General features: G+C 48.4%; 1 protein-coding gene across 2 annotated transcripts in view; it reads right to left on the bottom strand.

Moving 5' to 3' along the window:
- The window catches only part of Zdhhc14 (zDHHC palmitoyltransferase 14), a 247,066-nt gene that overhangs the window by 22,190 nt on the left and 197,946 nt on the right, over window positions 1–26,930 (bottom strand). For both annotated transcript variants that reach the window (XM_075950352.1, XM_075950350.1), the window contains exons 4-7: window positions 15,810–15,947; window positions 12,485–12,533; window positions 3,388–3,490; window positions 1,565–1,674 (exon numbers count right to left, since the gene is read on the bottom strand). In XM_075950352.1, the coding sequence (XP_075806467.1) occupies window positions 1,565–1,674; window positions 3,388–3,490; window positions 12,485–12,533; window positions 15,810–15,947 (400 nt within the window). The remainder of the gene's footprint in view (window positions 1–1,564; window positions 1,675–3,387; window positions 3,491–12,484; window positions 12,534–15,809; window positions 15,948–26,930) is intronic.

The following is a 26,930-nucleotide window of genomic DNA, read 5'->3' as shown; positions in this document are numbered from 1 at the left end:
AGAGTAGATGGGGTTCCCCCAGAGTCCCCTAATTCAGGAGGAGAGAGACTTACTGCACTCCTAACGTTCTGGGCCAGAGCTGGGAGAGGCCCCATTTCTAGTCATCCAGTGCTCCCCCCCCCCCATGCTGTGAACACAGCTATCTGACTCTGTGGTTGGTTGAATGGCCTTGGTCACATGTCAGGGCTGTCCACCCCTCCCCCAGTTACACTCACTCTCTAGTGAGGGTTTGCTGAGACTGGCAGTGGCAAGGAGAGTATGTCTCATAAACTCAAGCCTGTGAGATCTACTCGTACAAAGGGAAATGCCTTGGGGGCTATCCACTTTGGAGACCAGGCAGAGGAAGCATGAGTCAATTAGAAGCTCAGTCAGATACCTGCCATGGATGTTTGTAGATTGTAGTGGCATTTCATTTGTTTTAATAAATAAAACTTGCATGAAGATCAGAGAGTAAAACAGCCCCACTGGTCAGCCGTACAGACCAGGCAATGCTAACACGCACCTTTCATCTCAGCAGCCACACTGGTTTAGCATAGAAACCGAGTGGTACACGCCTTTAATTCCAGCCCTAGAGAGGAATATAAAACGGGAGGAGACAGCTCTCACACAGTCTCATTCTGAGATTCTTGGAAGCAGGATCGCCATTTCAGACTGAGGTAGAGGTAAGAACCAGTGGCTGGTTGTTTTTCTTTTCTGACCTTCAGGCTGAACCCCAATTTCTCGTTCTGAGTTTTTATTAACCGTGCTTCAGTAGATGAAAGTTTGGCTTCTTAAGAAGTATTCTACTCTTGTGTCACTCACAAACAACCAGATGCTGGCTGTATTTTAAACTTGTACAATTCTGACCCGCGAAGGCACACACTGGTTCAAAGGTAAGATGGTCTGATTGGCCAGCATTTGCAGGCTGTGCAGTCTTGGGCAATGTTGTTTAGATTCTGTGCCTCAGTTTACTTATGATAAAACAGAAGACAATGGTATCCACCTCATAGGCATGGAATGCGTGTTTCAAAGCTGATACATTCAAAGCACATAGGAGGGAAATGTGTGCGTGCGCACACACACACACACACACACACACACACACACACACACACAGTCACCCTGACAACACCGTCTATTCTTTTTCTCAAGCTCTCCCTTGGGACTAGGTGAGCACCCTGCCTGCCCCTCAGTTTTAGCCCTTATCCCTATATGGTTTCTAGCATTTATCCCTATAGAGTTTCTAGTTGCTTCTTACACACAGCTCTGGCTCCTTAATCGTGCTAATCACTGGTCCCAGGTCATCCCAGAAGCTCAGTGGCAGCCAGTAATGAGCAAGGTCACATGCTTCTGGTTCCTAGTCTGAAATATAAAATGTCTTCCCAATAGGACACAAATCAGTTCACGACCAAAAAGAAGCGAAGTATGACCAAACGAAGCCAGGCTTCTGTGTCACTGGGTGCGTCTAAGCGGCACACCAAAGACAGTGGAACTGGGGTCATCGGTGGGTATGACCAGCTCCAGCAGGTGGGGCCAGGCAGCTTTCCCCAGACCTGTACTGAATGCACTGCTCTCTGACTCTTACCTGGGGGAGATGGGCCCGCACAGGGCGACACAGCAGTTTGTGAAGATGTTCCCATAGCTGTAGGGGTTGTAGTTTTCTTTACCTCTTTTATTGGACCAAGAGCCTTTGATCTGAAAGAGAAGGAGCATCAGTAACACAATGTCTAGGATTTGGCCAACTGGACCCAGGGATGCCTTTGAGAGGTGCAAATAAGGGCTATAGCTCAGTGGGAGAACATCTGCCCAGCACATGCCCGACGCTGGTGGCACCGCTAGCACCGCAAACAGTCTTTACTGGGAGAAACAGAGGCACTTTTTTTTTTCTGTGGAAAACAAGCATTTATAGAAAACTTAGAAATATCCTCAGACAGTAGCTTAGTTTAGGGAGAAAGTAGCAATCTCTGGGGCAAAAACGTTCCTTTAAGATTATACTGCGCTACTACAAGTTCTAATAGAAACCAGTGGAGACTCTGGCTTTCATATTCATATCTTGCCCCCTGTCTTATTTATTTGTTTATTGTGTGTTGTGTGTTATAGGTGTGTGTGGCATATGTGCTGTGTTTTCCTGATGCTCTCCAGTGATGCTGTTGCCTTCGACAGAGGCTCTTACTGAACCTGAAGCCTATGGCTTCAGCTAGGCGGGCTGGCCTGTGAGCTCACAGGTACTGCTTGTCTCTGTGTTTCCCCACCCCTGCCCCAGTGCTGGGTTTATAGGCGTGTGTGGCTGTGTGGGTACTGGGGTATCAGATTCAGGCCCTCGTGATTGCAGAGCAAAGGTTCTTATCCATTGAGCCCGGCCTTCCTATCCCTAAGTTGTAATTAAGTGAATGCTAACCGAAACAAATTAACTCGGGTTCCTTAACTGCCACTTGAGATTGGGAATGCAGCCTCTTGTTAAAACTGTTCGTCTTGCAGATTCCAGGAGTCACAGTTACCAAGTTGAATGCGCTGTTTTAGCAGTTCCTTATCTCATTTATTTATCATTTATTTTCCTCAGCTTTCGTTTAAGGAAATTGGATCTGCTAGGAAACATTTAACATGCATAGACAGACGAAATCTCGGTGTGGAGAGCAGGTGCGAACGATACTTGCTGGGAGGGGTTTCCAACATGTTTCCCATCCCCCTCCTCCCCCTGCATTATGCGTAGGAAGACACTCCAGGACTCAAAGTTCAACGTTGGGTCAGGACAATTTCCTCCAGAAGCCATTGGACCCCAAGATGCCAGCCTGCCATGGTGTGTCTTTGGTTGGGGAAGCGTGACAAGCTGCCTCCAAAATGGTTGAAGAGGATTTGAAGAGGCTTCTCCAGGTCAGAACTGGGTGTCACTTGGCTTGTCTTAGGCCAGGCCTGGCATCATGGTAGAATGTAGGAGGATGCAGGGATACCCCACACATTCATGTAGGACCCTGACAGGGCTTCCACATCCTCCTCTGTCCCCAAGGTTCTCACAGCTGGATGGGACGTAGGGGAAAAGGTGACCCTGATCTCTCCCTTCCCCTCCCTCCTCCAAGGCATGCAGACACCATGCAGACACCATGCAGATACCATGCAGATACCATGCAGACACCATACAGACACCATGCAGACACCACGCAGACACCACGCAGACACCACGCAGACACCATGCAGACACCATGCAGATACCATGCAGACACCATGCAGACACCACGCAGACACCATGCAGATACCATGCAGACACCATGCAGATACCATGCAGACACCATGCAGACACCATGCAGACACCATGCAGATACCATGCAGACACCATGCAGACACCACGCAGACACCACGCAGACACCACGCAGACACCATGCAGACACCCATGTGCTACGGTCAGGAACTTACGTCTTCATTTGTTGTCTGGTTGGAGCTGATCAAGTACGTGTGGAAGCCCGAGAGGCCAACGATGGACCAGACGGAGAAGAAGCACACCACAGCCTCCAGCACAGTGGGCGAGTCAAGGACACCGACAGAAGGCGAAGGATCCCCGTGTCTCCCAGACAGGAGGGGTGGCAGGAGGTGAAGGGGCTGAAACCCCACAGGTGGGTTCTGGGCTCAGTTCTAGTCTCCTGTCCTGTCCCAGTCTCTAACCAGAACCTCCCTCCTTCAGGCCAGTGGCCATCCTCAGACTTTCTGCCACCTCCTCCCCCAGGGGCAGCCACAGCTCTGGAGTGGCCGCTCACTCTCTGGGGATCACTCCCCTCTTCAGAGTGGGCAATTTCCCCTTTGACCTTCACCATCTCTGACTTGCAACCTAGGATGGATGGAAGCGAACAGTAGGTCAGACCTTCAATGAAAGGACTAAATATTAACTGTCCCTCTGGTTTTAGCTTCTAAATGCTGAGGACTTTCTTTCCAGTAAACACCTCACCCACCCACCAACACATAGGATGGCTTCTGAGATTTAGAAGCTCCTGCTTCTGTGGGCGGTCTGGTCTCGTGCCACTGATGAAGCAGGTCAGAAGCGCTAACGCCTATGAACTGGGGGGTGAGTCTTAAGTGTGGAATTGGGCTGGGGCGCTCCTTCTTAGAGACCCCTGCCCAGCTCCACAGCTAATCCCTGGCCCAGGACATTGTGCTAGGGGCTGGGAGAGGACAGTGCGCGAAAGCCAGGCGCTCAACGTGATGTGTCACCTCCAAGGAAGGAACAGTATGGCCTTCATCACCAGCTGGCATTGATCAACCAAGAAGGCAGCGATTTGAAAGGATGAGAGAATTTTCCCATCCCACAGATGTTTATAAGAGTCTATTTACAAGATACAGATGTTTCTCAGGAAAAACCAATTCATTTTGAGGCAGATCTGGGGTTTAAATATACATCTTGCTTCCTCCTAGCAATGAATTACGGACTGGGGAAAGTAAAGAAACCTTGTGCTTTCCTTATGTAATCACGGATGGAGGGACATAGATCAGGCTGTGCTGTGTCACCATTGATGTCTCCGGGTTGAAAATAATTCACCTCCGAGAACAGAGCTGAATATATTACCCGGTGCCTTCGTGTGATGATGGATGCCGTTGTTTGGGACATGAGTCTCACGTCAAATGGGAAAAGGAGAACAGACAGTCACTAACATAGGAAGTCACAACATCCACTTTTAGAGAAACAGGTGTTGGGGGAGGGTCTAAAGGACAAGAGAAACAGAAGGAAGAAAGTCCTCGCCAGGGCCACAGAAGCCCTCTGCTTCCTCCAGGAAACGGCTGTGGTGGAGCTTTATGTGTGTGTGGAACAATGGCTCATGTATCCCAGTGGCCAGGGCATCCACATGTCATTTCTTTTCCTACCTATCAGGGCTAGGAGATGACTCAGGAAAACTTCATGTCCCACCCTGGCTACAAAGCAGAGGTGGAGTTCAGGAAAGCAAGATTAGGGGACCAGAGAGGAGGCTAAGTCGAGGGAAGGAGCCTGAGCCAGAGGCAGTGGCACTAGTTAGATCTCTATGCAGCTAAGGGACAAGATCAGAGACTTTGAGATGAAGTGACACTGTAGCTGGGGGAAAGATGCGGCCTGGGGGAGAAAAGAGAATAAAGATGGGAGCCCAGCATCAATCTCAGAGACACCTGTCCATCACCAGCCGTGTACAGCCCAGACAGAATGATGGGGAAAGCAACATAGAAGGAAGGCTCAAACATGAACCACAAAAACTGCCACATGAAAGTAGGACAGAGTTGAAGCAGGTGAATGGGCTGTGGGTGCCTGGGTACCCCATTTGCAGTGGGACCTGCATTACTAACTGCTTCCATTAGGAGGCAGTGTGATTGGTGGGCGAGGAACCGAAGGCATTTACAGAAACGACAAAAATGGTGGTAGTGTATGTGCTTATGTGTGTTTGTGTGCATAGTTTCTCTGTGTTTATAGATGTGTATTTCTCTGCATTTCTGTGTATGTGTGTGTTTCTATGTGTACACCAATGTGCCTTTAGAAGTCAGAGTCCAACTTTGGGAGTTATTCTGTGCCATTCACCTCTAAAATTTCTTTTGAGTCAGGGTTTCTCACAGGCCTGAAACTTGCTAAGCAGGCTAGGCTGGGTGCTCATCGAGCCTTAGGAATCTGCCTGTCTCTGTCTCCACCGTACCAGGATTACAAGTACACAACACTGTGCCAGCCTCTATGCATGGATTCTGGGATTGAACTCAGGTTCTCAAGCTACCATGGCGAGCATTTTGCCATCTCCCTAGCCTAGAAAAATGTAACTTTTATTTGACTCTGTTCCATGCGTCAGAAGCCATTTCTTCACTGGTTGATAGAACACAGTGCTTCTGTGAGCTTTGAGCTGTCACAAAATGACATGTTGCCAAGGGACAAAGCGAGGTACTTTGGCTCTCCCACGCAGCTGATAATGCTGCCTAAGACTATGTATCTTGAGGTACAGGCAAGCTTTTGTGGAACAATGGCTGCATCACTGGAGACAGGAACTGACTCAGTCCTGAGCGTAGTTCACTGACATATACCACACCCATTTAACAAATGAGGATACCAAGGCTGGAAGCAAGGAAGCAATTTGCTAGAGAAACAGAGCCGAGCTGGGGGAGTAGCTCGGGGGTAGAGTGCTTGCCTAGCCTGCACAATGCCCTTCATTCAATCTCTGGAATTGCAGAAAACCAGGCATGGAGGCACATGCCTATGACAGTTCTGTACATCCAGAGGTGGATGCAGGGGGATCAGAAGTTCAAGGTAATCCTTGGTTACAGGGTGGGAGGCCAGCCTTGGTTACAAGAGACCCTAAGAACAATGATAGCACAGCTGAGGGTTGAATGCCCAGCCAGTACAAGAATCTTCAGCTGCTTCTTTTCCCAATTCTCGCTGAAGGTCAGTGGTCCTTGGCTGACCTCATTCCAGTTCAGGGAGATAAGGACCCTGTTTGCAAGAGCCCGGGCATCTGTGGAAACTGAAGGAAAACTTCTCCTCATACCTGAGCTCAGGTTCAGGCACAGGCATTCCAACAACTAGCCCAGCAGCTTGACGGTCAAAATATATGTCCAGTAACAAGATCAGGAAGTGCTATTCTCTTCAAAGTTGCAAAACGTCTTGGCCCATTTTTTTAAAAATAAAAATGAGAAGAAACAAATTCCACTGAGAGTCAATTTAATAAGATGTTGGCTGTTTGCTGACTGAATCAGGGATGGCTTCGGGTGAGAATCATTTCCACTGCCAGCCTCTGTCTGTCTAACCCAGCGGCCAATAAAACAGGCAGCTCCTTTTGGGCCAGAGGCTAGCTGTGGATTCCCTTAAACTCTAAGAGTCTGCACTAAGTGTGATGTTCAAAGTGCTGGCCTACAGACGCCCTGCAGAGCCCTCCCCGTGAACTCAGAGAGTAGGCTGGGCGGGCATCAGCTCCGTGTTCCAGGGACCGGGCTCTGCTTGCGGAGGAGGAGGGGGGAGGGGGGAGGGAAGGGGGGAGATGAACGAGGGGAGAAGTAACACAGAAACTTGGGTAAGAGCCAGGGAAAGTGGCTAAGGATGCTTCAGGCCGGGGATAATCATAAACAGTGGGAGACCATCGAGCTCTGTCTTCAGCATCTGATCTTTCCTCACAAAGAGGCCCAGAAAAACGATTTTTCTTATAATCTCAGTAATTTAAAAGAAAACTCCCCTGAAGTGCTCTGCACCATGGAGACACAGAAGCCCGGAGTCATCCCTGAGTCAAGCTGCCCTGACTTTTTCTAATCCCTTTATTCCAGGCAGGAAGCAGAAGCCCAGAGACCAAGTCACTTTTAAGGGCTCAGATAACAAGCCACAGTGGAGCAGAATCGAGCCGCGTCCGTGGACTTCTGGGAAACACATATTCCTTCCTAAGACCCCAAGCGGAGGCAGTAGCACAAGGTTTGCAGGCTCCGTGCTCATGATGGTGAGACTGAGATGAACCTGGCTGTTATTTTGTGGTTGAGTGTGAATGTGTGCTTCTGGGTTTCCTTACTAACCAGGTTTTCTGAAGGGCCAGGAAGGGATCACATTTAGGGGCTCTGCATGGGGCCTGTCTTTTCTGTCATTTCCAAGGCTCTGGGCCACCTCTTGGTGGGGCTTCAAGTATGAACCCCATAGTTTTCATTGGAGAGACTGTGCAGGGGTGTCTCCCATTTTAGATGCAAGAGACCGTGGAGGTGGCCCGCGGCTGTATCTGCCTGGCAGACTATCCTGAAGAGACCGTGGAGGTGGCCCGCGGCTGTATCTGCCTGGCAGACTATCCTGAAGCACGTGCCCCTGGCAGGAATGGCTCCTTCGTCACCCATCAGATGGATAACTCTACCTAGAGGCAGAACAGCACCCGTGACGGTGGCAGTTTGCATGAATGACTGACCCCGCAAGAAGGGGAAGTGACAGTTCTCTGTCACAGGTTCATCTGACCACAGCCCTGATCTCAAGCCTTTTTTGCTGCGTGTGGAGGTTCCAGATTTACAGCGGAAGTGACCAGGAGCTCAACCAAACTCCCAACTAGAGCCTTTAAGAAACAGACTCTGAGGGCTGGGCAGTGGTGGCGCATGCCTTTAATCCCAGCACTCAGGAGGCAGAGGCAAGTGGATCTTTGTGAGTTCGTAGGCCAGCCTTGTCTACAAGAGCTAGTTCCAGGACAGGCTCCAAAGCTACAGAGAAACCCTGTCTCGAAAAACCAAAAAAAAAAAAAAAAAAAAAAAAAGAAACAGACTCTGACAGATGGACCCTAAAGGTCATTTAGGTGACAAGGTGCACAAGAACAATGGGAGACCACCATGGGCTGAGGGCATGGGGAGGCGTTCCTAGTCATCAGAGCAAGGGACTGTAATGGGATAGGACGTGTCCCCACATGGCTCACAGCACAAGGATGGGGTAAAATTCACAGTTAGTAGTAGGGGAACAGACGCTTGATTCTGAGGCATTCCCGAGATGCTTTTGTGGACCCTTTAGGCAAAAACCATGTTACTGTCAATTTCCCCACTGGACACCAGTTCCAGTCTCCTCCCTCCTCTGTATGCAGCCTGCTATGGTCATCGAGCATCCTTAACCTCAACTTCCCGACTGTTGGGATTATAGGTATGTGCCCCTGCACTGGGCTCTACAACCTCACCACTGGAACAGAAGATAAAGGAAGAAGTGCAAATGCTCACCCAAAGAACACCCGGCTATACAGACTCTGGGGTTAGAAAGTAGTTAAAAGAGAATGAGGTAGATTTATCTCCAGGTAATGTTTCGAAACAAAATCAAGGAACAACGCAAAGAGCAGTGTCCTTGTAAGACACAAGCAACCCTTTAGCCACACACAAGTGTGTATTCCAATGTCATGAAGACTTTCTGGACGGACATATGAAAACGGACAAGGAGTCCCATACAAGGGAGGGCCAGGGAAACCTTCACTTTCTTCCTGTCATATTTCTTTTGAAATTATTTTAGAACTTCAACATTAATCAACTCAACATTGTGATGTCATGCAACGTAACTGGGGCCTTAAGCTTCAGGCCCCGTTTGCTCCATTGGCTGGGCAGGGGTGGTGGGGAGAATGTGGTTCTTGCTTAGGTACCACCAGGGATGTCACTGGACTTACTGGCACAGGGGCAGCCATAGGCAGCACTAGACTATCCGTCTCTATTTTCTTGTAGTCTTTGGACATTAACTCCTGTCAGCATGGATGGGCTATCAAAAGCCTATGCTGCCTTCAGTATTTTCCCATTCTGCCACATGGTGCCCCCCCTTTCTGACAACCTTCTAGTAAATTCTATTAAAATAGACCAATGCTCATTAGTCTGTGGGTGCCTCCCAGGTGGGTAAGCATCGCAATGAATGCAAATTGGAGACAAAGAGGCTTTCTAGGGGAAAGCCGAATCAATTGCCATTTACTTTACCAACCACAGGAAATCCTTTTCATTTTGGGAGCGCTGAATAATAAGCCATGATTAAAAAGGACTGTAATCCCTTTAATGGAACATTAATGCCATGTTACATTGACATGACTGTGAATGACAGGGTCCCCTCTTTGGGGGCTTCCTCAAGGATTCCCAGAGCATCCTGGTCTCCCTGCACTTGCTCCTGAGGCTTTCTGCCTTTGCGCACAATGGGAGTCTGGGAGGAGTGTTACCACGTGGTTCCCTGGTAGGCCTGACCGGTGGTATTTTCTGTGAGTTTCTACAGGTTTCCCTCCTTCTGTTGGACCTGCAGGTAACAAAAGAGGACCCTGACGTTACAGTGGGGTGACATGTGTGTGTGTGTGTAAAGAGATAGATAGATAGATGATAGATAGATAGATGATAGATAGATAGGTAGATAGATAGATAGATAGATAGATAGATAGATAGATAGATAGATAGATAGATAGATGGAGGGAGAAATCGATATCTGAGATTCTCTTTATAAACAACCCAGAACTCACCATTTCTCTTCAATCTACCCAATGTTAGTATCTCCCTTGTCTCTTGCAACCCTCTGTGTCCACAGCACCCTGGCACAATCTTCTCCTGTGCTTTGAATGTGAAATGTCCCTTACAGCTTGATTTCCAGTTGGTGACACTCTTTGGGGAGGTTTGAGAACTTGGGGAACCTGAGGCTTAAATGGAAGGCATAGGCCACTGGGGACAGGCTTGAAGGACAGGGCTCTGCTTCTGGTCCTGGTTTTGTTTCCTGTTCAGCCAAGGTGAGACTCGATCACAAACTCCTTTCTCAGTGAACTTCACCACGAGGAGCTACTTTGTCACAGAGATGGGAAATGTAAAAACACCTCCTCAGAATCACCACTGTTTCCCTCCTTGTTCTCACCATCCTCGGGCCATGAATCCCACTGCGATGCTTTTCCCATCATGCTGTGCCTTGCCCTACCAGAGCACAGTCTATGAATTGCTGTGGGATAATCCTTCTGTACACCGTGAATATATGCTGCTCTCATTGGCTGATAATAAAATCTGTTTTGGCCTATAGCAAGGCAGAATATAGGTAGGCAGGAAAGGCACACTGAAGACAGGTACAGGGAAAGAGAAGGGCAGAGTCAGGGGAGATGCCAGCCAGCCGCTGGAGGAGCAAGGTGTATTAGAGCACAGGTAAAGCCAGGAGGCATGTGGCAAAACATAGATGAGTAGAAATGGGTTAATTTAGAAGTAAGGGCTAGCTAGTAATAAGCCTGAGCTGTTTGGCCAAGCATTTTGTAACAGAGCCCTGTTCTGAAGCCTGCAGATCTAGAAAGGGGGAACTACAGGCAGCGCTGCCGTCAGTCAAAGCTCTGTAAGCAGGCAGTATTACAGGTCAGATTCACCCACTGTGTGCTGGTGTCCAGACTTAGGGCTGGGGTTTGTAAGACAGCAGTTCTCAACCTATGGGTCATGACCCCTTTGGGGGTCGCACATCAGATGTCCTTCATCTCACATATTTACGTTGTGATTCATAACAGTAGCAAAATTATAGTTATGAAGTAGCAAGGAAATAATTTTATAATTGGGGGTCACTACAGCATGAGGAACTGTATTAAAGGGTCACAGCGTTAGGAAAGGTGAGGACCAATGCCATAAGGCAGGGCTGATGCTGTGAAAGACACAGGTGAGCTTCATTCACTTAAGATCCCTACAGACATTGCCTCTATGACTGCCCGCTTTGGTGGCGTTGGGGAGTAGAACAAAGGATGCCATTTCTCCTTGAACCTGTTCTTAGTAGCTCAGGTGAGCACTGGATTGAACCATCCTTTCTTCTTGCTAACTCCAGTTTCCTGGATCACTAATAGGAGATAGGACACGTGGAATTTATTCTTCGCCCCCCCCCCTTTGCTCATTATCTGTATGGCTCCAGTCTTCTTCCACCATACAGAACTCACTAATGAGTTATCAGCTGGCGACTGAAGATGCCCTGGTAACCACACACACACACACACACACACACACACACACACACACACACACACACACACACACAGTTTACAGATCTATCTAAATATCCCCACTACCGCATTTGTCCACAGCCCAGGGCTCAACGGCATGGGTGCCTTTACTTTATAGAAAGTATGTTTACATATGCGGTAGTGTCCTCTACCACCTCTGAGAAATCACTCAAGAGAAAAATGAAGAGTTCAAATGCAATTTACCCAGAAGGGGAAAGGGTCCTGAGGAGCCCGGTCAGCAGGTCCATTTTGATGCCACAGCAAACCAGCAGAAGCCTATTTAGCATTTAGTGAGCAGACACTTTTTCTTTTAAGATTCAAAATACTGGGCTAGAGAGATGGCTCAGAGGTTAAGAGCACTGGCTGCTCATCCAGAGGTCCTGAGTTCAATTCCCAGCTACCACATGGTGGCTCACAACCATCTATACTGAGATCTGATGCCCTCTTCTGGCCTGTGGGCAAACATGCAAGCAAACACCATGGACATCATAAATAAATAAAATCTTAAAAAAAGATTCAAAATACCATGGTACTTAGATATACACACTGCTTGGGAGTATGTATAGGGTGGAAAGTGGTCCCTGCTCGTCTAAATGGCTTGAGTCTGACCTTTCAAGTTTGTGGAAAAGAGTTCTATGTCTAGAGACAGTATAGGTCACTGCACTTGCGGGAGAGTGCTGCAAGATACCCCATCAAGTCTCTCAAGTGGCCCAGGAGCCTCAGCCGCTGCCTCCTGCTCCAAACAGACACCCCTCTCCGGCGAGCAGCACCTGCCAATCACAGTGAACTTAGGCGAGCTCACAGCTCTGCTTCTCCTCAGCCTCACCTGATGGAGCACCAATCACAGCTGGCTTCCAGGGCAGGGAGCGGCCAACAAGACTTTGTCTATAGCTATCTAGCTAAAGAGCTCTTCAGTTTAGACAGGGCTGCACGAGTGTCTGGAGACGCCATGTTCAGATACCATTTATCATGAGGCTCCCAATGCCTTATAGAATGAATAAGAAGGAGATTTATGAGAAGAAAAGCCAAAGCCAGGGCAATTAAGAGGTAAGAGTGTAGGGGTTGGTGAAATACTGAATCCACAAGTAAGGTCCCCACAGAGCCACCAGAAAGGATATCTCGCTGGACTGTCCTTAAGGGCATTGAGGAATCCCGTTTGCTGTGAACCTGTGGGAATGAAGCCAACATTTAGTATCCAGACATTCATGCCTGCCTGTGCTCAATGTTCTCATCTATATAAGAATAATAGGTGTCTAGACATCAATTAAACGATCATCTTTGGTGTTAGGAAGCTCAGCTTATTGATCGGGAGATCGTGATTTCATTGAAGCCATTCAAGAAGATGGCAGATTCATAATTAGAACCAACATCTGCAGGACATTTTTTTTCTCAATGAAAGCAGATGTATGTCTGTATATTTTTCCATAAATTATAGCTTTGATTGCTCTTTTGTTTTCCTCATTTTAACAGGAAAACAGAATCCTACATAATCCCTTCTGTTTTGCCCACAGCTGTTAACATTTGGCAGCAGAGGTCTTAGGGACTTGGCTACCCACAGTCTTCCTTCTTGTACACAGAGTAAACAAAGCTAAGGTTCATTCCCTGACTCTTTTGGGTGAAGGTGTTTCCTTGTCCTGTGATCGAGTCCTGCAAGAAAACACTGAGGGGTTTGAGTTCAGCTTTATCTGATGAGGACAGGAATTCTGTTTTATAGATTACCATCACATTTTAAACCAATGTTAAAGATTTATTTTTATTCGTGTGTGTGTGTGTGTGTGTGTGTGTGTGTGTATGGTACATGTGTGGATGCCTGTGGAGGTTAGAAGAGGGAGTTGGATCCTTTGGAGCTAGAGTTATACACTGATGCTCAGTGTGGGTGCTAGGAACCAACCGGAGTCCTTTGGAAGCACAGCAAGCGCCCTTTATCACTGAAAAATCTCTTCAGCCCAACGTCTGAGGCGGAAGTCTTGTCAATGCTATCTTGGGGATGATTCTGGGCCCTTCTGACTGAAGCCACTGTGCTTCAAGTGACACAAGCCTGGGCCACAGAATGCGAATTGTTAAGCTAGTGTGGCGACCGTTGCTTCTTGATGCCGATTAACCAGCTGTGGGCTGGGATGAGTGAGGGGCAGTGTCCTAGGTCTTTCTGTGTGACTGTCAACCCATGTCCCACTATGTGAAGGTAAAGAGGGAGCTTTGTTCCACTTCATATTTCTCCTCCAGGAACTCCCTCCCTGTGGGCCTACTGCTCACCGTGCAGGCACAAGGATGGCTAGGTGGTGGGGAGGGCGGCTCAAGAGGGACTGCATTGATTACTAATATGGGAAGACAGGTGTTTAAAGCTTCTTCCCTCTCCTCACATCCAGCCGGGTGCAGTCGGTGAATGACAAGTTGCAGGCCACTAGCAAAGGCAGCCTCAGAACAAAAGGAGACTAAAATAGACCCCACAGTGTAGGAACCAGGGTAAATGAAACTTATACATTGGTGAATGGGGATGAGCGCTATTCTAAACCTGGGAAGGCAGCAGACTTCTGTGTGTGTGTGTGTGTGTGTGTGTGTGTGTGTGTGTGAGAGAGAGAGAGAGAGAGAGAGAGAGAGAGAGAGAGAGAGAGAGAGAGAGAGAGAGAGAGCGCATGTGGGTGCATGAAGACAGGTGAACAGGTATGACCGAGAGAGCTTGTGAGGGCTCTGAGCATGAAGGACAGTGTGATTGTACTGTGCGTGCACACGTTTTCCTGGCATTTATACGGACAACTGAGCAAGCGAAAATGAACCCTAAAGCTCTAGGATGCAGGACGGAAGCTAGGAATATAATCCGATGGTGTGAAATGAAAACATTTAGAAATTTCTGGAAGGACCGTGGATTTTACGCCATGTTGATTTGAACATGAAGAAATTCGCGGGGCTGTACAGACTTAGGGTCTGGTTAAATTTGGGTGTGTGGTGTTTTTCATTTATTTGCAAGGGCTCTTTCTTTTATAAGAAAGTTTATAAATTTATATATATATATATATATATATATATGGCTAAACCACTACTTCTGAGCGTCACGCGTGTGTTCTCCCTGTCCGTGTGAATGACTGCTTCCTTCAGAACAGCGCCTAACGCCTAACACTCTCGGCTTTCTCTTCACTGCTCTTGTGCGTGAATCCACAGACTGGCTCCTGGCTCCACTTCTGCCATTTTGGGATTCAGAAAACCCCAAGCAAAAGGGTCTCTGCAAAGACACGTTGGCACCAGCGCCAAGGTGGGAGAGGACTCTGGTGGGGACTAGTCATTTTTCATGAACTCACTAACTCAAGACTCTCAGGCATGTATTCCTGATTTGTGCGTACTGGGACAAAAAAGAATCGTAACCAAGGACGATGCAGTATAGAGCACTGTCAGCCTTAGGGTAGCTGATGGAGCGGCCACCCTTGACTGACGCTTATGGAAACCAATGGGAGCAGGGAGCCGTGGAGACCAAAGGGAGCAGGGACCAATGGAAGCCCTTCTCTATTCTTCTTCCCCAGTCCCACAGGGAGGAAGCCCCTGGAACAGAACAAGTGGGAAAGGGGCCTAATCCTGCTCCATTCATGAGATCCATGCTGGCAGGAGAGGAAAGTGATGCCTTTCTGCTTAGAAACTTCAGAGGCACACCAGAGCTAGGCTTGTGCTTGCTAATGGGCGTGTATGCTTCAGGACCGGGTGAAAGGCAGAGCTGCTCGCTTATGTGGGCAGTGACACGCCAATAAAGTTTAAAGGCTTAGGTTTGTGGTTCAAAGCCAATTAGCTCCTTTCTCATCATTTCCCATTGTGGGAAAGTGAGTGACTAAGAGACAAAAGAAACGCAGTACGAAGGTTCAGAATGGCAATGGGAAAAAAATGCTGATTTCTTATGCAAATATATTAAAATCATTTACACTCAAACCTCACTTTCTATGTTAGAGGTTGTTTGTTCATATTCTTGAAGAGAATTGAGTATCTCAATGAGTGCATATGAAAAATCCAGTATATGTCCCCAGCCATATTCTTCGTCTGGGGATGTATATATTCAAACCATGGGTCAGTAGATAAGGGAAATAGACTCAGTATTCAATGGTTGTCATCATGCTTGTAGTTCCTTGAGCAAAATGGAGGGGTGAACCTTACGGGGGATCCCCAGCAGACATCCCTGAGGTTGGAGAGGGCATGCATGCCAAGGGGAAAGTCCTGTTAGTCTAGGTGGTCCAGGGGTCACCTGGAGACTGCCATTTGAGGATGGGGTTGAGGAAAGAGGGAGGGCTGAGGAGAGACGGGCAAAGTGAAAATCGGAGTGGGCAGGCTGGAAATGAGGAGGGGGATGGGGAAAGAGATTGAAGAGAAAGCCAGAAATGATCAAAAATTATAAATCAAGATCAACTCAGAAAAGCTCGAGTCGGGCAAATGGTTACATACGGAATCTGATTTTGGCAGCATACTTACGAAGAATGACGTGGGCGATAACGAATGCAAATATAAAGACTGTCAGAAAAGACAGGGATAAAATAAACATATAAAAAAATCTGTAGTTTCTTTTCCCCACACAGTTGCCTACCCAGGGACAGTGGTGGTCAAACCGTTCTGAAATGAGAGGCAGAGAAAAGAAAAGTGGAATTTAATTAATAAAATATCTGCTTATATGAGGGAGCCCCTCCCTCCCACAATGCTCCAATAATATAGCAAAAACAATATCATATTATGTTATTTCCAAATAGACTGCTCAGAGAGGTACTTATTAACATTGATACATTTCAGGAACATAATCATGCTTCCAACAGACCGCAGGTGTTTGAAAACAGCAGCTGTGAATTCCCCTCAAATGGTTACTTAAAGAAACAGTAGCACACATTCTCAGACTCAGAAGTAAAAACTCAACTCTTTGTGTTCACAGAACAATTTTCCCTTAAATGGTGCCAACATCATCCGGTGACAAGGACTTGGCTGGGTTGGGGCTGGGTACGTCAGTGGGTGGCCTCCTGATACAGCGAGTGGTTCCAGAGAGAGCTATAATGGGTCTAGGGCAGGACAGAGGGACAATCCTTTGTTCTCCCATCTCGGTTAGAAACACTTGACATAAACTTATCACAGACACCAATTTATTCCTATCAGGAAAGTGATGTCTCTATTCTTTCTCGAAGACATACAAAACAAGGCACGAAGAGATGGGAGACTGTGTGCAGGGGCAGCCAGGCCAGCATCAAAGTGATTAGCCCTGAGGCCGGGCCTTCAGACATCCTTCATCTCCTGGCATGTATGCTGCCTGTGGCCCTTCATGATGGCAGCAAGCTAGGTTTGGGCGCTGGATGCCATTACTCCCCTGTGCCTAAGCACAAGCCAATGGCTTCTCCTTTTGGGAACTTCACACTGCAATGCATTTCGATCTGTTCTTCCTCTGTCAGAGACAGCAAAGTGTGATCTCCTATTCGTTAGCTGATCTTCTATGCAGACCAACTATACCGTGTCATCCTAAGAACCCACTCACGTCAGACTGCCTGATGCGAGCTGGGGGATGTTCATCTCTCAACTGAGCCCCTGATTTGGGCTCTTTGCTCAGCCTCCTGCCTACTTAATTTCCATATTTTATCCTATGTATGGGCTTCACAAAACAGAAAGGGAAGGTGCCAAGTGTGACTTTATAAATAAAACGTAACAGAGGTGGCCAAGATGGTAAGTTCCATGGGCCACTAGTCGTGGATCCAGCCCCCTCTGTGCCACTGGCTGAAAAGGCACAAGGACACCGGGGTGAGGTTGGCAGCCTAGGAAATGCGGGGGACGCTGGTCTGCTAGCAGCATGAGCAAAAGCAGTCACTTTGAAGAGGGAGTAGCAAGACAAATTTCAGAGCTCAGTGGCCTGGTGACAGAGCCAATGGCCCATAAGATAGAGATACTTAAGGAAAGTGATTACATTGGTGTGGCCCTGGGAGTTCCTCACTATCACACGCTGTCAGCTAACACCTTCATAAAATCTACCTCACTCTAGCTAAGGGAAGGCGAGCAAGTCAGGCAGAGTGTGGGAAATCTTCAGGGCCATGAAAACCTGCTGGGTGATAATAGATATCGATTATATCATTGGCTATTTGTCCAAGACTGCAGGGCCTCTAATCTCGAATGAGCCATGAACTCTGACAGGGTGTCAACACAGGGGCGTCAGTCCTAACACACATGCTTACTCTGGTAGGCATGGGGATGACGGAAGGCTGTGCCTAGGGATGGCGGGTACATGGGAACCCCTGGGTTTTCCTTTCAATCTTTCTGTGATCCTAAAAACAAGGTACTCAGAAATTAAACAAGCAAACACCATCTCTCCAAGTCATCAGTCTGCGATCTATACAATGGCAGGTCTGCAAGATGAAGACCGCAAAAGGGGGAAAAAACATATCTGAACCGGCCAGATGTTCCCCAAGACTATAAAGCTATTATTTCCAGTAACACCTTTTCTGCTTGACAGCTGAGTTTAGAAAACGGGAGTGAGAGCAGAAGCCAGGAGCACATAAACACACGTGGGGCCAGTATCTGCCTTCAGTAGTGCACCCGGCTCTGCAGGGCCTGTGTAGAGAGGAAACCTCTAAGCTGCAGGGAAATGGCTCTGGGCAAAAGCCACATGGGAAGGGAAGAGGAGCCATTCGCATCTAGAAAGAAGCCTCCAGAGGACAAGGTTTTATGCCATGGGCCCATTTCCACAGGGTTGGCCTTTTAATTTTAGCTCAGAAATCTTTAAATCTGCCAAGCCAAGATGTGGGCTCTCTTAACAGTAGAAAGACAGCCGGCCAAGGATGACCCAATGCGTCTTGTGGGTTCCAGGAGGCCTCTGGGAAGCCAGCGCTTTCAGGGTGGGACTTGGAACCTGGCTCCCCCAAAGCCTGGCCTGGAAGCCATTTCCCTTAGAGATGTGTCTTGCTGGAAATTGCCTTGACTGACAAGTGTGACTGGAACTTTAGGCGCACCGAGCTGTTTGCCATGGACTGTTTCTCACGTCTTCTGCAGATGCTGAGTTCACGATGGCTGCTGGATCTGAAGCTCCCAGGCCCCTCTGTGGACCTGGAAAGCATGGTATCAAGAGCCCATAAAGGGGCCCGGAGCTTCTATCTACTCTGTTACCCCAGTGTGTGCTCACGGCACCCCTTCTTCCCTTTCCCTGCCCATGAGCTAGAGGGGGTTGGCGTGCTCCTTCATCTTCACTATGGACCCCGTGCATGGGCAACTCTTCCATCTGAAGGCTCAACAGTGACCAGAAAGCTGCTTCCCACCTTCAGCAACAGATAGCTGCTTGACCTGGCTGGTGTCTCAGCTATGCCTTCTCCCAGGATGCTTCCTGTAACTCTTTACCAAATATGAGCCTCTCTAGACTACTATCCAGCCCGCTACCCAACTCTGAAACCCATACACTACCGCTGACCTCATCCTTCTGTCTCCAACCACGTCCAAACCTTGAGCAGGTCCCGTGGGCTCTGCCCTACTTTTATTTGAAACCATGTTGGTTTTTATTTGTTCTCAATAGTCAAAATATTGACTAGGCTCCAATTTAATAGGTATTTCCTAGAGCACTGAATATACCTGGATACCACCAGGACTTCCACAGGTGGTGTGGTTAGAAACTCGAGAATATTCTGTAAAACGGTGAGTTAGCTGGCCAGGGCATCCTGACCACTCCTCTGGTGGCATTCTGTGGTCCTGCAGCGGTCTGAGGGCTTGCTTCTCACCCCGCCCTCCTAATCCTCCATGATTCCCGAGGGCAGGGTAGGGACTTATATAATCATCTCTATAACTCCAGAGACTTGTAATAGATATGCATTAAATGACTTTCAGTGCCTGTAGCAGGCTTAGGAATGTCCTGGTGGGCAACTGATGGCCTTGAGCAAGGTGGAAGGGGAAGATGGTGGGTGTGTCAACCACAGGGAAATACAAGGGGCCTCAGTATATGGCCATGCCCGGAGAAGTCGGGGGTGATAATCCACTGAGCAAGCAAGGTGGCCAGCTGGTGTCATGAATCAACTGTTAGAGATGAATGAATGCGGAAAGCTGGCTCTGTTTAAAAGCTCTTCCCTAGTGAGACCCAGAGGATGCTGGGTACCAAGCCGCCAGCCTCAGCTCCCAAGCAAGCTCCCGATGGTGTCACAGGGAGACATCACTCGGGAAAAGGACATAGGCTCCTACACTGGAGCCTTAATTTATTAATGATTACAGGAAGCTTCCGGCCACATACATAGTTCCAGTTAGAAACACTGCTTCCTATCATTGGACAACAGACCTCTGCCGTCTCTCCTGTTCGCCATATCACAGCCCAGGGAGCTCTGAGAAAAGTGAGTAGCCTGGATACTTGCCCCCCTTCTTTTTAGAGACAAGGTCTCATTGATCAGCCTAGGCTAGCCTGAAATGTGCTTATGTAGATCAGGCTGGTCTTGAACTCACAGAGATCCCTCTGCCTCTGCCTCCCTGAATGCTGGGATTAAATGCATTCATGCCACCACTCAGGTAGAATTCTCCTCCCCTAGTCACAGGAATGAGCAGTCTTAGTCCCATAAAGTGACTTGAGAATTCTGTGGCACCAGAGAGCTTGGGAACCACAGCGGAGATTAAAAACTTCTAATCCAAATGTTTAATTGCATCCAAATTAAGTTAAATGTTTTTAAAGATTCGAAGTGGAAAATTGCTTTCCTGTAAGCCTCAGGCCCTTTCACCTCCACAGTCAGAAGGATTTCCCCAGGTAAGGTATCTTTTGTTTGTGCTTTAGGTCAGATGCTGAGAGACAGGGACACGCATCATTACCTGGCCTTATGGGTTACACAGCTCCCCTAAAGCAACCCTACAGGAACGGCTGGAAATGGAGCTTAGTGACTCAGGGTCTCCATCACTGAGAGTTTCAGTGGCTTCCCATTGCACTCGAGGCTGGGAAGGCTTGGGAAGAGCATGCTTGCCCCCGTCCCTTTGAGACTCTTCTGACTTTTATACGGCCTTTGCTCCCACCTTGCCAGGATCCAGGCACTGTACAAAGCACTCAGTATGAATAGTGCTATTTATTTTATTTTATTTTATTTTATTTTATTTTAGTGTGTGTGTGTATATGCTTATGTGTATATGTGCATGTGTGTGTGTGTGCATGCTTGCATGCATGTGGGGGTTGGAGAACACCCTTGGGTGTCATCCAGGAATGCTGTCTGCTGCTGTCTGCCGTCCACCTTTTTTTGTTTGGTTGGTTTTTTTTTGTTTGTTTTTTCCAGCTAGGGTTTCTCTGTAACTTTAGAGCCTGCCCTGTGTCCTGGAACTAGCTCTTGTAAACCAGGCTGACCTCGAACTCACAGAGATCTGCCTGCCTCTGCCTCCCAAGTGCTGGGATTAAAGGCGTGCGCCACCACCACCCAGCTCCGTCCACCTTCTTTGAAGGCAGGGTCTCTCAGTGGTCTGGATCTCACTAATTAGGTGAGACTGGCTAGCCAGCAAGTCCTGGGAATTCTTCTGTCTCTACAAGCCCAGCCCCGGGGTTACAAACATGCACCATCTCACCTCCACCATTTTTACACATCTGCCAGGGACCCAACTTACAAGGCAAGGATTTTCCCAACTGAACCGTCTCTCCTGCCCCATTCTTACTATTTAATCACCACATGGTGCAATGGACCAATGCCACTGTTCCATTCTACAGGTGAAGACATGGCCCTGGGAGCAGGTGGTGAACCAAAGTCTGATCTTCTTTCTGGGGCTGCCGCCTCTAATGCCAGCTCTCTGCTGGTCTGTGTGCCGAGTGGCTGGCCTGCCTCTTCTGGAGCACCTGGTTGGCTGCGCCTTTTCAAGGGTTATGTGGGCTCCAGGCCCAGAAACCCACAGGAATGCGGTTGTGTGGCATAGTGCTGAACTGGGGCAGTGTGCTTCTTTCAGTGGTAAACACCAGTCCATGTCTAGAAGTTTCCACCCTTGAATGAGAAGCCTTTCAGCCCCAGAAGGGGGAGCCTTAATCTCAGTCAGGGGAACAGTGAGGAAATGAAGCTCTTAATACAGACAGAGCTGTTCAGTGGAGACAATAGCTGGGTCTGTAGGGCCAAGCAGGCACCAGCTAGGAAATTTCTTCCCATATCTTTTCTTCTCAGCCTCCTTTCCCCAAATGAGTTCTATCTAATTTTCTGGAAAACCAAAATCACATGTGTTAACCATGTAGGTTTACAGTGCTTCTGATGGGGATTTACTTAGAAAGGTGGATAAATTCAGAGGTATGTTTGGGGTGGAAAATTTAAACCCAAAGATACCATGTCTTATGCCTGTATGGGTTTTTAACATCTTGGTATCTCTCCAGTGTCTTACAAATTAAGATTCTTTGGCTTTCAAATTTACTTCTTAAAGCAAACAAAAAAAACCAAGTAAAACTTTTCAACATAAAAGCGACTAGGAAATGCAGATTTGGTGCCTTTACGGTACAGTCAGCATCACCTTGGGTAGCTGTGTGGTCCACTCTGACGTGTCCCTCTCCTCCCTATCCCTGTGGTCTCACGGTTCAGCATCACCTTGGGTAGCTGTGTGGTCCATTCTAACGTGTCCCTCTCCTCCCTATCCCTGTGGTCTCATGGTCAGCATCACCTTGGGTAGCTGTGTGGCCCATTTTAACATGTCCCTCTCCTCCCCATCCCTGTGGTCTCACAGGCCCAGGCCAGCTCACTGGCTTTTGCTGTGTTTTAAAGGAGTTTGAGTGATGGACAAGGACGGTCCCTCCAGTCATCTATCATGTCAAATCATGTCTATTTGTCTCCGCAAATTGTCTAGGTTTGTCATCTGTTTCTAACTCCAGATTTCCATTGGTAATAAATTTATGCCTCAAAGAGAAGAGGCAGGCAGGTACTGGAGGGGGCAGCATTTGGATGCAAGTCATGCTGTCCCAGCTACTTAGAAGTCATTTTTGCTATCTCCCGACTCCTTAGTTGATAGCTACAAACACAACAAAAGCCTACTATCTCTGTTTTAAAATCGAGGGTCAGACTCTACCTACGAGCATGCAGATCACTCCACTCAAGGATCACCTGTCTAAACTCTGCGAGAGCTTGCCTGATTCATCCCGTTCAAGGCTGAGGAGCAGAGCCTCAGTAAGGAGCTATCTTACTATCCGCTTTCAAAACGCCCTGCTCCTCACAACCCCTGCAAAAGGCACTCGAAAGTCCCTAGTCATTGTCCTTGACCTAAATCACCTTAGATCTCAGGGACATCAGAACCTCACAGATCATTGTCCTTGACCTAAATCACCTTAGACCTCAGGGACATCAGAACCCCACAGATCACCTCGCTTCAAACAGGGACAATCATTGCATGTCCCCTTGAGAGATAATGACTTCTATAGAGCTACACGGCAGAACCAGACCTAAGATACTACAGATCAACCAGTTCCCAGTTGGCCATGTCTTTTAAACTCTGCAGACCTCTAGCCCTGGCTCTAGTCCTCCCTATTGAAATACAGGTCAATACCCCAAGGATGGACTTAAGCTGGTTGATGATTACCTCACTGCCCAGATCTGTCCCATCTGGCAGGGGCTAAGTGCTATTCCCTACCCTCACCCCCGCTTTGCTCTTTCTGTCCTCATGAACCTGTCTTGTAGCCTGCAGTGCAATGCACACCCAGGTGCCCACTGGAGGGCACTTACTCATTTCTGTTCTCTATGCCCGATTAGTCCTCATACCCGGGCAGTCAACAGGAACAGTAGTGTGCATTCCCAGTCTTTTCTAGCTTTTCATTCCTGTTTCTGAAGGTCACCACAGCCCATGCGTCTTTATCCCTTCTTTTATGAACCACTGTCCCCTCTTCCCTTCAGCCCCCTTCAGTGTGTCCACAACACTGTTGCCAGGAGGACTTTCCAATACAAATGAGATTTCAGCTTCTAGGCCTGTGTTCCCTGGGTGGTTCTCAGTAAAGGTGCCCAGCTCTGTTCCCCTTGGGTGCACCCCATGTGTCTGTGTTGCTGAAAGTTCTGCAGGCCGGGATTCCGAAGGAAGACTCCCCCCCCAACTCTCCCTTTCTCTTCCTCTCAGAACCGCAGCAGCTGCACCTGCATCTGTGGTACACAAACTTTCCGCCTTGTGTCTCTGTTTTCTAAACTGGCTTATAACAACAGCGACGACTCCCAGCATCCGACCAATCTGCAGCTAGGCAGGACATGTTTGTCGTAACGACCCTGGATGTGTGTGGTCTGGGCTGTTATCAAACAGTGGTGTTCTGTTGAAAGGACACGGGTCCCTAAGTCAGTGTCCTGAATTTCGGTCCTGGCTCTTTGCCTGTTGAGTAATGTCACCCAAAGCTCTTTCCAGCTCGCATACCACGATTCCATTTTAAGAACTGAAGTCAACTGTGACTGCTCTAAGAAAATGGGGAAGTGCTGGCGGGCCTCGACAGAGAAACTATAAATAAAGAGGCTCTGGGGGACCCAGGTTAGGCCAGAACTAATTGGTGGCTCTGAAAGCAGCCAGGAACTCCAAAGTGCATGTAAGGTAGTCATGGCAGCAGACTTGGGTCTGCGTAGGCTTCTTAGACTCTCAACACAGGGGGCTGTTTTTGTTTTCTGTTGATCATGTCAAGCTGGCAAACACTCCCCTGAGTCACTGTGGTCTAGGCGGGAGAGCTTAAACAATTCTCTAAACCAAGGCTCCCAGCAGAACAGACAGAAGGCTCTCTCTCGTGGTCTGCACGTTCTATGGGGCCCTCTCTGGAATGGACTCATGGGACAGTTTATATAAAAGCAGTTCAGAACTTTGAGATGTTTCCAGCAGGGCATGCCTTCCACCTTGGACTGTGTGAGTGGACAAATGATACACTTCTGAAACCAGTCATGGTTTAATGGTCTGGAAATGAGAGTTTCTGAGCTGGGGCTGATGAATACAGAGAGGTCCAGCTGGCGTTTCTGAAGCGTTCCTGGAGGACTTGTAAGACCAAAGCCTAGGGAGGACTCTGAGAGCAGGAGTTAAACCTAAGGGCAGCCTGCAACAGATCCACAGGGCAACCGGAGGCAGGAAAAGCCCTCCCTGCTCAGCCTGAATTCACTGCAGTCCACCCAATGCTGCCAATCACAGAGTCCCTGGTCCTGGGCGTGGGGCGACTTCAGGCTGCTGACATTGTTATAGCCCGGGTGAGGCCAACCGGACAAAGGCATGCTGGGAACAAGAGATGGAAGAAGGATAGGATGTCGGAAGGGGTCAGGAAAACCACAGAGGAAGGATCAGCGACACACCAAGCTGCCTTGCCTCTCCTCCGCTCTGCTTTTAAAGGGCTGGAAACGGTGTTAAACTCTAGGGCTGTGGCTCTTAACCGGCTTTTCATTTCCCAATGCTTTGAGAATCTGATGGAAACTACCAGCCTGCACCAACCTGCTCCCTCCAGAGCGACCCACCATTTCCTGAAACCCTGCTCCTGGATAGCAGGGAAAGGAATGCCAGACCTAGAAGTGTAGATCATAGGAGCTAAAGCAACTTATTTCAACAACTAATTTAAAAGTTGTGTTACTGTAGGCGCACAGGCCAGCAGGCACCTTTCACAGAGTGGTTTTCCTATACGGCAGGCTAATGTGACATCCTTAGGGTCTCAGCAGCACAGCCTTAACAGTCCAGCTGTAGGTGGCTAAGTGTTGTGGCTCTCCTGGCATAGCTCAGCCGGTTACTTAGAAGGGAAGTGGTTTTGCTTGCCCTTTAACCTTGGGTTCTTTTAACCAAAGGTCAGAGTCAACTAGTGGAAGAGGTCAGTAGGTTAGTGGGTCGAGACCATCTCCATAAAAGAACATGAAAGGCCGCCCCAGGCATCCCACAGAGTAAGGACTACTTCTCAAGACTTTGCCTTTGAACTGGGGCTCACCGGGTGCTCACTGAAAAACATGTTTCTTACTGTGAGTTAGAGGAAAACACAGGGATGAAGGCTACGGCTCTAGGGTGCAGGAAAGGCCCGAAACTCTTTGCCGAGGAAACACAAGGATGCTAAGTTGCTCTGCGACAGGCGCAAGTCTGTGAGAAGTTTACTTGATGGCAGATTCAACATTTAAAAACATACATACCTTGAGGGTCTGCAAAGGAGTGTGTGCGTGTATGTGCATGCATGTATATGTGTGTACATGTGTGCGTGCGCATACATGTTGTGTGTCTGTGTTCATATATTTGGAGGTCAGAAGTCAATTGTGGGTCTTTTTCAGTTGCTCCCCATCTTTTTACCCCCAAGAGAGGGTTTCTCTCTGGTCAATTTGCCACACGAAGCTGGTAGGCTGGTGAGCCCCACGGTTCTCATTCCCTAAGCTACTGGAAGATTACAGGTATGTGGCAAGTACCTTGCCCAGTGAGCCCCTTTTCTAGTCCTGAAACACAATGCCCTTCTGAGAGGTATGAGGGGAGAGCCACGGATTTCATCTACTTTAGATCAGGTGAAGAAAACCTTGTCTTTTTTATGAGCACTGAACTCATCATAGAGCCAGAAGAACAAGAGAGATTAAAAATGATTCCTCATCCTCCAAAGAGAAGACAAGAACAGAGGTGATGATGGATTCCTAAGAGGAATCTTGAGTTTGTTTCCCTCCCGGACCAGTGTTGTCCGTAAGTGTTACAGCTGGGGAAGCCCCACGAGAGAGAAAGAACTGCCCCCTTGGAGCTTATCTGCAGACAGGGCAGAGACATCTCCAAATAAGCCCACACATACATCTGCCATGACAGCACAGGTCTTTAATGCCGAGGAAGAGTATGGAAAGAGGCTAGAGGAGTGGGGGATGGGAGGCTTCTCTGAGGTATGCTTACCAGAATGCGAAGTAGAGAGAGGAGCCAGAGGCTGAGAGCCGAAGCCAGAAGGCATTGAAACGTGATGCTTACCCAGCTGGGGCATTGTGGGATGTGGGCTTGTGGGATGGTCATAGGGCTCATGGGCCTTCGGATAGGTGGAGTGTTCTGGTTCCTTTACACTAGTGTTCAGATTCTGTTGAGGATGGTTGCCCTAGTGTCAGGCAGAGGCTGAGTGTGTGGGTAGCAGGAATTGGGGTTAGGGGTTTTCTAGGAGACTCCTGTGTGGATAACCTGTGGCTGCTGGGACAGGATAGTGTGTGTGTGTGTGTGTGTGTGTGTGTGTGTGTTTGTGTGTGTGTGTGTGTGTGTTTGTGTGTGTGTGTGTTTGTGTGTGTGTGTGTGTGTGTGTGTGTGAGAGAGAGAGAGAGAGAGAGAGAGAGAGAGAGAGAGAGAGAGAGAGAGAGAGAGATATGCAGTTAGGGTCTAACTGGTAAGCGAATGCCTAAGATCTGGGGATGGGCCAGGGTGGTACCCACTGGGGCTCCCTTAGGCATGAACAACACTGACACTCAGTGCTGTTACCCAGGAAGACTGATGTGGGGTGCCTGTGTCTGCCCAAGCAGAATGGTCTGGTATCAGTTACATCTACCAAGTCTGGAGCTTGGAAGACAGATTTGAGCATACAGCTGAAATACACATACCAAAGAGACATACAGCCACAGACTACATAAATAAAAAGGACAGAGCAAGTCCCAGAAAGCAGCAGCAGGAGAAGGAGGGGAGGAAAGAGGGGAGGAGGAGGGAGGAGAGTCTGGCCAGCAGAAACAGACCTCGGCGGAGTAATTA

This window comes from Microtus pennsylvanicus, chromosome 1 (genome assembly GCF_037038515.1).
Source record: "Microtus pennsylvanicus isolate mMicPen1 chromosome 1, mMicPen1.hap1, whole genome shotgun sequence".
Taxonomy (NCBI): Eukaryota; Metazoa; Chordata; class Mammalia; order Rodentia; family Cricetidae; genus Microtus; species Microtus pennsylvanicus.
This window is presented reverse-complemented; position numbering and strand designations above follow the sequence as displayed.